This window comes from Anomalospiza imberbis, chromosome 13 (genome assembly GCF_031753505.1).
Source record: "Anomalospiza imberbis isolate Cuckoo-Finch-1a 21T00152 chromosome 13, ASM3175350v1, whole genome shotgun sequence".
Taxonomy (NCBI): Eukaryota; Metazoa; Chordata; class Aves; order Passeriformes; family Viduidae; genus Anomalospiza; species Anomalospiza imberbis.
The window spans coordinates 13,743,808-13,756,415 of record NC_089693.1 but is presented as its reverse complement, the minus strand read 5'-3'; the positions used below and the strand labels follow the sequence as shown (position 1 = coordinate 13,756,415).

At 35.0% G+C, this 12,608-nt stretch overlaps 1 protein-coding gene across 6 annotated transcripts in view; it reads right to left on the bottom strand.

Moving 5' to 3' along the window:
- CGNL1 (cingulin like 1) overlaps positions 1-12,608 on the bottom strand; it is a 56,509-nt gene that overhangs the window by 6,818 nt on the left and 37,083 nt on the right. For all 6 annotated transcript variants that reach the window (XR_011003828.1, XR_011003829.1, XM_068204072.1 and 3 more), the window contains 5 exons: positions 9,344-9,496; positions 8,543-8,713; positions 7,330-7,491; positions 6,440-6,529; positions 698-781 (listed from right to left, as the gene is read on the bottom strand). Coding sequence is in view for 4 of the 6 variants with exons in the window: in XM_068204072.1 (XP_068060173.1) it covers positions 698-781; positions 6,440-6,529; positions 7,330-7,491; positions 8,543-8,713; positions 9,344-9,496 (660 nt within the window). In the remaining 2 variants the exon portion in view is untranslated. The remainder of the gene's footprint in view (positions 1-697; positions 782-6,439; positions 6,530-7,329; positions 7,492-8,542; positions 8,714-9,343; positions 9,497-12,608) is intronic.

Genomic DNA, 12,608 nt, shown 5'->3' with positions numbered 1-12,608 from the left:
GCTATTACTGGGGTGTCCCCCTGCCTTTCTTAACTCTCCAATACTATTCCTACTACAAAAACAGCTTGAAAAGATATGTAAAAGGAGACTTTTTGCTAAGATTTACACTTACATTTTTCTGAGGCTAGGTAATATAGGTTTTCAATGGGGGCCTAGTCAAAGAGTTGACAGAAAAAAAACCCCAACAAATAAAGAGTTACATGATGAACAGAAAAATAAAGCTCTTTGTTACAGAAATTCAAAGCATGATCTCAGGTCTCAAACACAGAAAAAAAGACAATGACAGGAAGATCAGAACTAAAGTATAAGAAAGTACATAGTATATACCAGTAGGTGGCATTCTTTTTTCTCAAACAATTAAGATGAGATCAATGTCACATAATTGAAGGCACCTAATTAGGTGTGTTGTACTAGGATGTTCTCTAAATTCCCATTACAATCTGTTTTATGTTCTTGAGTTTTTAAGTAATACTTGTTGAGGTATCTTTCTCCTGGACCTCGCCTAAGGGCTATGATAAGTAATCTTGCTTTCAAAGACCACTGAACTGCAGGAGAACTGTTTACTACTACAGAAGAAAACACTCAACTAAAATCACAATTACTTTAAATTATATCTTCAGCAGTGTTCCTGAAGGACTTTTCAGCCTTGGCAGAACAGCTCCTCTGAAAATGGTCATTTACAACCAGATATAATTACCTGTCTTTCCAAGGAAATTTTGTCACACTCCAAGTCTTGCTTTATAGCTCTTTCCTGAAGCAGCTCTGTCCTCATTTGTTCAATCTATTAGAGAAAGAAGACAGAAATTTTAATAAGATACTTCAATTTTATTATCTATATTATACTGTCTGTATGTATATATATAAACTACATATACCTATGCGATAAGCAATGTGTTCTTTCTCAGAACTCAAGACATATGCATGATTTCAGATGAGCTTTACAGCTACAATCTTGGACAAAAATTTCTGCTTCAGGAAGTCCATGTTATTCCCAGTACTCATTCTAGGCATTTCACACCCACATTGGATATAGTTGATGTTTACCATATACATTCTGTAGCAAGGAACTCAACTCTAAGCTTTTGTATAAGAGACATATAATGTGGCAGGACACTGAGTTCTGGAACATCACATCTATCTTCTAACATCTTTTCCAGTTGTTTTCTTCATACTTAAGTCTGAACCTCTGCAACAGTACCTTACTTTTAAGCTGCTGACTAGTCTAAGTAAAGTTTCTCTTTATTAAACACAAACTGGTACCTGCAGACAAGTGCCCAGAACTCAGTGAAACACTCCACAGAGAATTGCAGTTTTCTGTATGTATGGGAGTAGTAAAAGCTCTTTTCAACAGACTCTGCTGCATGATGGATACAAACATTGCTCTCCTCCTTCAGTCAATTTTATGTCTGTTGTACTGGAGGGGCACCAACTTCTAGATTTGGAGAGGTAGTGGGCTTTGCTTCTTTTGTTGAAAGACAACTTCTTCTACAGTTTCTGTTAATATTTCTGTTCCATATTCAACAACAACAAGGAAGATATATTCTGCATGTGTAAAGATGTTAAAAAGCTACCTAATCAATACAGACTCAAGAATGCAAAATTAGTTTGTTTTATCTCATGATTGGACTTGATTGGAAAAAAAATTGAGCTCAAATAAAAACTCCAAACTGCCTAGCAGCTGCTACTGAAACTTTGGTGCTAAAAAACAACGTTTGTAGTGCTATTGAAATACTTATCTTGCTTCCAATCTTTCTGAGACTCCCTGCAAATCTCTAAAAATGCTTTTACAGGCACAGCAAATGTTACCACAGCATTTGTGGTTTGCACTATGCAGAGTTTTTGTAATAGATATCATCTGGGGAACACAGTAAATATCTGTATCAATTACTGTCCCTGCAAAAAAAGACTGATAAAGTTCAGTGGCCACAGCATTCTTCCCTGCTTTGCATCAGTTAGATATGAACTTGCATGAGCACACTATCCCAGTTAAGGAACTCTCAGTTACAGATTTATCTCAGTAAAGGACTTTCAAAAGTCATTGGGAATTCTTGCATAAAAAAATCCAAAAGCAATGTTAAGAATGTGAAGGTTAAACAAGTACAGCAGATGAAAACTTGCCCTAGGCCTTATTTTTTTAACCAAATCATAATATTAAAAGATACATTTTTAGTTAATCATGGTTAAAGGAAGTGTTTTTGCATTGTTTCTGGAGCTTGGAAATTGATTTATGAATACAAATAATGGCAGCAATGCATGCAATTGCATATGTTATGTCACAGGATGGGGACAGAAGAGTAGAAGGCATTCCTGAAAACTAAGGTCATAACAGCTCCTAGAATACCAATGGCAGCACGTGGCTGTGTTCTCAACAGCTGGGTAATTTCTTAAAAGCTCTCATTGTCACATGGGAGCCTAATAATAACAATGTTTTATACGTTATATAGTAAAATATTATATAGTAAAGTATTACTTTATAGACACAAATTAGAATCACATGTGTACAATAGCTGTATTTATTAATGAAACTTATTTTAAAAGTTATAATGTGAGGGATTACATAGACTTTATTCTCCTGTAATTGCTTTAGCAAGACAGACACAGGAAAAAATACAGCTAAATTTGTGGTAAAATGAATGACTAATTAAAAATGTAGCTGTTAACTGAAGAAAGGGGTTTTGTTTTATGTAGGAACTTGCTTAATGGACCACTCTGAGATTCCACTGTGCTCTTACTGTGCTCAGAGGCTGTAACAAATTTGTGCAGCCTTCCCAAGATTCAAACTAAGGAATTATTTAGAGGACAATTATTATATTTCCAAGATGACTGCTACTGTTGTTGGACACCTCTTGGTAAAAGCAACCTCACAAAAAGGTAGTGGGAGAGAGAAAAATATCTATATCTGTTTGGGATCAGTAAGTTACATGCAAATACATACAAGAGCTTGTTATAAGAAAAGGGCAGCAGATAGAATTCTTGCTGGAAGAGACATAAACTGTTTTATCTTGTGTTTTTCAACAATAAACACAAAATTAACATGCACAAAGGAGAAAAGCGGTTATCTGCCAAAATGTGCTTGAAGTTCCACTTATTTCACAGCAGTAAGATGTACCAGTTTCATGGCCATCCTCTGCGTATGTACCACGTGGGACTTCATGTTCCATGTTCTACCCTTCCTATGTCTAATAGATTGTAACTGTGTAAAAAGAATGAACTATTTATGCAGCTTAAGGCAACACTTATCACAGCTGGATTTGAAGAATGCTAACAAGGAAGAATTGAGAAAAGCAACTGTATCAGATTTTACAAAGTTTTATCATTTTGTGCCAGCTCTAGGGTTAGAAGCAGCTGTTGAGTTCATTACAGTGAAAGCAATTTGATTTCTAATAATAATTTAGATGCCACCAGTATTGTTCATCATCTCAAAGGTTTACACCCTGTTTCTTGTTAATTTCTAAGTAGTGTGTGTGTGTACGTATATATATATATATAATATATGCATTAGACAATTTCCAAGTATGTGACCAAAAAACCCAATGATTAATCAAGAAGAAAGCTAAAGCTAAAGCTAAAAAATCCATTTGATGCTTCAAAATTGAAAAACAACCTTCATATCCAGATTTTCATTTCTTTACTACCCACAGCCAGTGCCAGCTAAAGAGCAGGTACACAGCTCTCCACAGGGAACACTCTACCGAAAGGAAGCAGATTATGCAGGTCAGTGCAATTTTATCCTTATCTATTTATTTTTAAATTGTCATGAAAACTAGTAAGTCCATTTTTCATACTTATTGGAAACAACTCTAAAGTCAATAGACTCTTGCTTGCATTTTCACAGAACACATGAATTGATGAGGGTATTGTGAGGATTTTTCAGTTATGTTTGTGAAGTCAATATGGCAAGAGATACTCCATTTCACTTGTTCATAGGAAAAAAATCACTGATTAAAATATAATTTTGGTTGTCCCTGCCCAGGGGACTCTTTAGACTCAAAGAGCAGCTGAGTGCTCCAGCTTTCCATTTGTGTCTGTGTTAGTGTGGTTTGAGCATTTTGGTCTTTCTAGAGTTATTAATACATTATCATTTAAAAACTAATAGGATTTGACCCACTTTTCCCTAACATTTTTTCTGTTTCTATTTTGCTGTGGTATTTCTTAGAACAAGGCAAAAGGAGATGAGAACAGTGTGTCATGCAGCCATTCAGATTCAAAAGGGTGTTTAAATTAAAAAAGAATAACATTTCATGGCAAGTGAAATGTGAACTATTATTCTTGCCAATGTTTATTCAAACATTCAGCTTTATATAAAATAGAACCAGTTGTTTAAATTTGTTTTTACTAGAAATTTCAGTATTATAGTTCATAATCGGTATGTTAAAATAACATATTTATAATAATAGTTTTAAAAATGTAGAGGAATACAGATATTACCAAAATAAATCCATTATAATTTCTCATGTCATTATAAATGCTTAGCAGACCCTGAAATACTCTTTAATAATTTGACTACTTAGTCATTCTGGCATAAAATCAAAACAAAGCAACCTTTGTAACTCATGTGTGAAATGAGAAATTCCAGACCTCAAAATAAACATGTCTTTTACCCATTATGTAACATTTTAGTCATAAAACTGTATTTTAGGTTTCCATTCAGTTAGCAAATTAACTTCCACGGCAGCTATGATTAAAGTACTTTTATCCCAGGTTTACAACACAGGCACAGACTCCAGTATTAAAGGCTTCCTGATTTAACAACAGCATGACCCCACATTATTATAGGTCCTTTATATTCTATTTCACCCACTGACTCTGAGTCTGAACAATATCAATGGAACAACAGCAGAAAGTCTTTATTACAATCAAATAGAATCTCAGTAGCCTGAGTTCAACCAAAGAAGTAATGGTGCCTTGGTGCTTCAAGGATGCATGAGAGAAAGCTGAGCTCTACCTCACTTTAAACTTCCCAGCTGTCTCAGTGGAAGACACAATTTCATTGAAAAGACACAGAAACTAAGATTTTACTTTCTGTTCTCTCTCTGAAGCTACGGCTATTCAAAAGAATGTCAGTAGTTATTTTTCTTTTTTTTTCCTGAAGAAAGAGAAATGAGAACAGAACAGATTATAATGGGTACCTCAATGCCAATTGTCCCCTGAGCTTCTAGGAAATTACTATGAGCTGTAGTACTTCATGTAGTTACAGCAGCAGATGTGCTGTAAGGAGTTATGCATCAGTTTCACATCTTTCAGAAAGCAAAAATAAGGCTAAGAACATTATCTAGGCCATGATATTCCAAGACAGCCACATCAGTGTGTTTCTTTCCATGAACTGTTACAACATTTGCATGATCCTGACTACTCAGCCATGGATGTCTGGCTACTTTTACAGTAATTAGGCCCTATACACTACTTTACTAGTTTATTATAAATCTTTGTTATAGGACCTATAATTTCTTATGTCAGTTCTTTTAGAAATCTTAAATAACATTATTAAGGCCTCTGTCTTCAAACCAATGAACTCCTAATTGTCCTAAGACTTGGTAATTTCCAGTTCAGTGGTCTCACTTCCAATACAGTCACTCCAATTCCCCCCACGTGCACATTCACGGGCTTTAGTGAAGACAGAGGTAAAATGTTCCTTTATTTGACAGGGCATACTTGGATTACTTTTTATCTTGACCGAGGCCTCCTCCTACAGTCTCCACAACTTCTTCCATCTACTTATACAATCAAAAAACTTTTTGTTACTTGTTTGAGTTACTGTGATAGGTCTCACTTAGCTTGGCAAGTATTACTTTATCTTTACATTTTCTGCCTCATGAGACACAACCTCACTAATAAATACTTCTTCCCCTCTTTCTGGGCTATCAACTTATATTACACTTCTGGAACAAAAGACTGATGTTTTTATGTGGAAAATACTTTCCAATTTTCTTGCCTTTGATATATCTTAATCAGTTTTTACACTTGTAATGAAAATAAAGCTTCCTCTCTGTTGAAACTGGCTCGCATTCTTGGTTCAGCGGATTTCACTAAATAATCCCACAATTTCCTAAAGCTCCTCCTCTCCCTTCTTTGAAATTAAGAGTCTATTATGCTAAATTACTTTTCAGTATGATTGAACTTGTGATCTTTCAATATAAGAGACTCTTATATATTAACTCATATATACTCTTCACAACAGGCTTACTGGTCTTCAGTCTTTATATACATCCTGTGTCTGTTCTCCAGTTAAAGTAACAGGAAAAAAATTGTCTGTGATGATGTAGAGGGAGCATATTTCATCGTGTTTGTGAACCTTGGGTTTTTTGGATTTACATGCTCGCTCAAGTATAGCATATAAACATATTGCTAATCATTATTTAGTTGATCAATATTGATTGTGATCCTAATAACACTTTTTCATGGAATCATTAAGCAAAAACTGGAACATTTGTTCAAGTACCTGTTCTCTGCACCTGCTGATCCTCTCAGACAACAAATCTGAATTATTCTTTTCTTCATCAAGCTCAAGTTCCAGGTGAGACAACTTGTCCTAAGTGAAACAAAGAAAAGCAACCTCAACACACTACTTTCCATCCTCTTTAGATTGCTATCAGGGCATTCCTCATTAAACTTCAAGAACCCAAAGTGTCTGAGAGACTAAGCTTGGAAACTGAAATGCCTCTTAAAACACACAGCAAAAGAGGTGGCAGGTAGATAAGCCTTTAGAGTGAATTTGTTTGACAGAAGTAATATAAACATTTTGTTTCCTTTTTTTAAATCATTCTCAACAATTTCAAGAATATAAGATAAATTCTGTAATGTTTCTAGAGTTTTTTTTTTGTATCTGCATTACATTATACATTTGGAAGACAAATTTATTTTTATCTGAGTACAATGACAATGAGATGTTTATGAAAGTCAAATGACAGCCTAGTTGAACTGAACAGTTATGAACCCTGTAACAAGTTAGAGTCACAATCTTATTCAGACTCCTGATATCAACTGATATCAAAGGCTAAACAAAACTTACACTTCTAAATACTTTTGGAGTTCTGAATGAAGGGCCTAGAAATGAAAATCATGCAAATTTGTTTGACAAGCTCTAGACAAAATTAATTAAAAAGAAGTTGATTAAAAGTATGAGAGAAAATTCAAATTTAGAACATATCATGTTACAATAGATATGCTAACAAATTACCTTTACAATATATCACATTAATTCCTGCAGTAATACTACAAGGATTTTCAAAAACATGCAGCTATTTTGATTCCTTCCAAGCAGAATCCATGTGAAACAAAATTATTTTCATCTCTTCTAAAAATAAACAAACCCTTAAGAATGTCTTTTACCTCCATTAGTTTGATTTGTCTTGCCCGATCATCTTTTAAGTGGTTTTTGGCTTCCAGTTCATATTCCAAGCTTTTCACAGTCTGTTCCAGTAACTGAGTTTTTGTTATTGCCTCATCCTGGGCTCTCTGGTGGTCCCTCAGGTTTTCTTCCATCAGACGCATCTGAAGCAATAAGATCATGGGAATACACCTGACACTGTACTTCCTATAAACAAGGGATGGCAGCAAAGGGGGCTCCCTGCAAACACGACAGATCTAGAAGCATGACAGGAATTCCACTGAGTTCCTGGCTTTTCACAGTAATTTTTATTTTATCCACCAGATGGCACCAAGAAAATAAACTTGGATTATGACCTTTAATGAGGTAACTGCAAACACAGTGTGCTTACACGGTGTAAACTTATATTTGCATATTTGATGTATGTATTAGTGTAGGTATCTACATACAACTTCATTCAACTCAAGAGCTATGTTCTCAAAATCAATGTTTTGTCTTTCATTTTTCATCATGAGTGTTCATCCCTTTACAAAGGCTCTCCGTCCCTGAATGGAATAAATATAGAAGGAAGACACAACAATATACAGGAACTACTCTTTCTTTTATTGTTGTTCTTTTAAATTTAATTTAAAACAAGTTTTCTAAGGGGAGAGGGAAGGGTTCTCATAGTTTTTTCAACTGGAGAGCAGGTATATGCAGATTTTTAAAAGACTGGATTGTCTTTATGGAAAAATTGATATACTGTGATGCAGACACTCAATACTGGTTGATTCTTGTTTGCACAGAAACCTTTGTCATTTAAAGCTGCACCTTGGCTCATATGAAAGAAGAGGAGAACGTATATTTGTATGTTGGCTTGTTTTTCCTAAATAACTGGTGGTATCAAAAATATTTCTAAATTCTCAATTCCTTCAGCAGCAGGAATTAAAGAGCTGCAGATCATCAAAGGAATCCTTGTCATTTCCCTTAAGGTGCATTCATCTGACAAATACTGCATTTATCTGTCCTAAACAGGAACCCCCATTTCCCCAGCAGAAATAACATGCTGATCACCACCATGGAAAATCGAACTCAAAAGCATGCTGACATCAGCCTCTCATGATGTACTTTAGAGTACACAAAAGCATGATAGCAAACATCCATTATCTTGAAAACTACCTGCACTGAATTCTACATCAAAATTGAGAATTTCTCAATGAACTTATGAATCATTACCTCATCTTGCATTCTTATGTTCATCAGGCGTGATTTTTCTACCTCAATGTTTTTCTCCTTTAATTGCCTCTGCAGATCTCCAAATTCCCTGCGATTTTTCTCCTTGTATTCATCAAGCTGGCTCTGAAGCTCTAGAGTTGATGTTCTTGAGATCTCCACCATTTCAGACATCTGGGCAAAAAGTACATATATAAAAGGTTCTGTTGTGCTTAATACAACAAATGGTTTTTTTTTTCCTCTAGCTTCAGTATTCAGCTCAGTATTTTCAAACAGAAAATTTATCAAACATTCCCAAATAAATTAATTTCTATGCAGAAGTAGGAAACACAAAACAGTAAAGTTAACTTCTAATAGCATGTGTGGCAAGACTATTCTCTTTTTGTCTGTCAGCAGTTCTTCCAGCTGAGTGACAAAATGAACTGCACAGTCACACTTCAGTATGTCAGTATTAGCTGTACAGTTTACACACAGATAGCACAATAAATCTGATGCAGAAATTTTGAGAATCAGCTGTAAAACTCGGAAATATCGCTGTACTGTACATGAGAACTGAACTCAGATCTGGGATCTGGTTTGTACAGAACTGGTTTACAATGCCATTTTGCAATAGTGGGGTTCCAATCATTGTTCCAGCCCTGAAAGCTTTTAATAAGAGCCTCTAGGTTAAAGAAACTAATACTAAACTTTTCATTTTACTTTTTTTAGACATTTAAAAAGATGTAATTCTTTACAATTTGCCCGCTCATTTACTTCTATCTGGTAAATACAGATCCCTGCAGCCTCTTGGGCATGAACTCGTACCTCCTCCTGTAACTTCTCAACAGTCTTGTTCAGCTGCAATCGTTCATTCTCCATTTCATTCTTTATCTGCTTTAACTGCTCCTTCTGCTGAGTTTCATCTTTTAATTGCTGACTTAACTGCTGTCGTTCCTGCGAAATGCAATGGAAGTTCTCCTGCAGTCGGTTAAAAAATACATATCATGAAATGTAGACCATCTCTTCTAATGCCTTAAAGGTATGTTACTTATCACAGTAATACCAGCAGCTGGTGTAAAATTAGGACAAATTTCAGGTTTTACAGTTTGCTAGCTAGTATAGGACAAGCACTGTTATATCATGCTAGAAACAACTGAATGTCCATTTATACCTCTTTTCTTAACTCACATATTAAAACCATGATGCAATGGGAATGTTGCTAGCAACTATCCAAAGGCTGCAGTTTCCTCAGTGTCTGCCTGTTCAGTACACTGTACTGAATTTCAGTATTTGAAATCTGGATGCCCTATATGACAGCTTCAATGGTCAATTTAAGTATAATCTCTAATTTGAGTGCCCTACATGTACAAAAATCCTTGAGCACTTTTCAGTGAAATTGGCTGGCCTGTCACAGTGTAACTGCAAGTCAGGCAAACAGTCTGTCAGTTGCCAATTTAAAGCCAATCTTTAGTGGCAATTAATTACTTTGTGAAGAAGCTAAAGTGTTATTATATGAAAAGAGAACAAAATGGGGGAAATGAAAAGGAGTAATTTGTTTTCACACTAACCTAAAAGATTATTCTGATATTTCTCTATTTTTTCCAAACAATACTAGTTGAATGTTCTTTACAAAATCAGTAATTCATCTCAGATAATAACTGAAAATTAAGAATGTATTTCAATTTATAATGCTCTGCAATGCTAATTCTAGATGCCTGCCATTATCTACCACAATGAAAAGATAAACTTCCTGTTTTTCCACCCATTGAAAGGACCCCATGTTCTGATTGTTTCATTTAAAAAGCACAGATTACTTGATGCTGACATCCATAATGTTGGTATAATTATTAGTTTTTAAGATATCACAGTACCATATATGCTATGGTTAAAGGGCATAATAATTAGGTCATTTCCCTTCTCAATGGTACAAAAATGTTGAAATTTCATTCATTCATTTCATTTCCTGAAACACTGCCCTACACAGAGGTGGCTACCCTAAAACAAAGGTTAGAACACAACATGAAATGCTACAAAAATACTCCTCACTTGTGCATCCATAAACAAAATTTCAATACAGAGGATGATTTTAGATGAAAGCATTAAGGCAAACTGTCTATTACAATTAAGTGGATATCAGCTTTAACTTTTCTGACTAGAAATCCAGAATGGAGGAGGAATAGACTTGGCTGTTTCGTAACTGCTACAGTTCTATTGGTATTGTCATTGTCTTTCTTATACTAGATACCATTACAAGTAATTTGTGTTATGCAAAAAAGCAAGATGGGACAGTCAGGAATTACATTTCCACTGAGATACACATTATTACAGTGCCAGAGTTTGTCATCTAAATTGTCCATGGTAACACAAGGCCAAATCAACCTACTGCACAACATTATTCATTAGAACAACTCTAAAGACAGAAAGGCTGAATTGTTCTAAACAAAGGGCCTGCTGATTACATCCTGAGGTCTGTTAGTGCTCATATCCGGTGGACAAGAGTGTAGAATCAGAAAGAGGATTAAATTTAGTGTGCCAGATTTTAGACATAAATTGTGAATAAAATGTCAAGACAAACTCTGCTGTCACCTTCTCTAGAATTCTTTCATTTGGAGACCCTGCTTGGAGGCAGCATTATTTGGCACAATGCCCTGAAGGATGCATAAACAGAAAAAAAAGAACACATTTTTCAAGCATCTTAACCCAAAGCTAATCAAGATGCAGGAGATGTGTATGGTGCATTGATCCATGTTACACAGCAAGGTCAAGTCAGCCTGTGACAGAAGGGAGTTCTTAGGGGAGTGTGCTAAATGCAAGCCAGTGATGAGCAATGCGCCCCTACAGCGATTGTGCAGACTATCAGTGACACAGACAAGCAAACGAGGAGAATCAGTGAGGGAGAGCAGGAAAACAGATTGAAAATGAAAAAAAATATAAAAAGTAAGATAACCAAAAATCAAGCCTGACCAAAAGCCTCAGAGAAAACATTCATGAAGTTATGAGAAACATCAGCTTAAAAACATAATTTTGTGGAAACAAAACTCACCAATATTGTTCAAACCTTATATTCTTGAAGCACATTCAATTTTAAAGATATAGAAGTATTTTCTTGCTGTCGTTATTTTTTCTTTTTTGCCATAATTAACTGAATCATGAGAACGTGCTGGTTAACACAGTCTTTCCTTGGCTTTTAATTCACTTAGAGACATGTTTCATTTTCAGATTTTCAGAACAGAAATGTAAAATTTATGTTGAAGACAACAGGGGAAAACATCCATTCAATTAAAAAAGTGGCACTAGCAATTTACATGTACCTCACTTTTGAGTCTGACTTGTTTGATAGAATCCCTTGAAACTTTAGCTTCTAGAAGCAAAACTGAGAGAATTCTAAACTGATACTGTTGAAATCAGTCCTTCTTTGGTTCATGTAAAAGATGAATCACAGAGAAGAAAAATTAGGTTTGTACCTTTTACAGACACAAAATATGAGGTAAATAAGAACAGTTTCAAGATGTATACACATTCCACTCATTAATAAATAGATCTGAATTTTCATGCCATCTGAATCACCCAGTCTTGACTCATACACAACACTGCCAACATCTCTCTCCACTGCTCTGAACTAGATGCATTCTCCACGTTTAAATTCTGGGCTAATCTGAAAGAAAGCATAACCTTTCCTGGACACTGGGTGGACTAAGGAGCAAAGGTGGAAAGAGGACTTCATTCAGAATTTAAGAAGCTGCAAATCCTAGTGATGCACGTTAAACATCTCCGGTTTTGTGATTAAATATTCCAGTTCTATACAATATTTGCAAATAAGGCAAGCTCATAAAAATAGAGAAGCAAATGTCCTGATATTTGTCCATTAACAATATTTTTGTGTATATTCAAGTACAGCTTTTTATTCTTTTACATGTAAATACCTTCATGAGTTGCATCATCACTGAAAATATTAGATTTGTGAAACCTTAGGCAGTTTATTTGGCAATTTATTTCCCCAAAATTTTGCTAGATGCATGGAAATAGAAAAAAAAAAACTTCAGCAAGAAAAAAAAATTAATTTGTTGATGCTATGGTTTCATTACACATT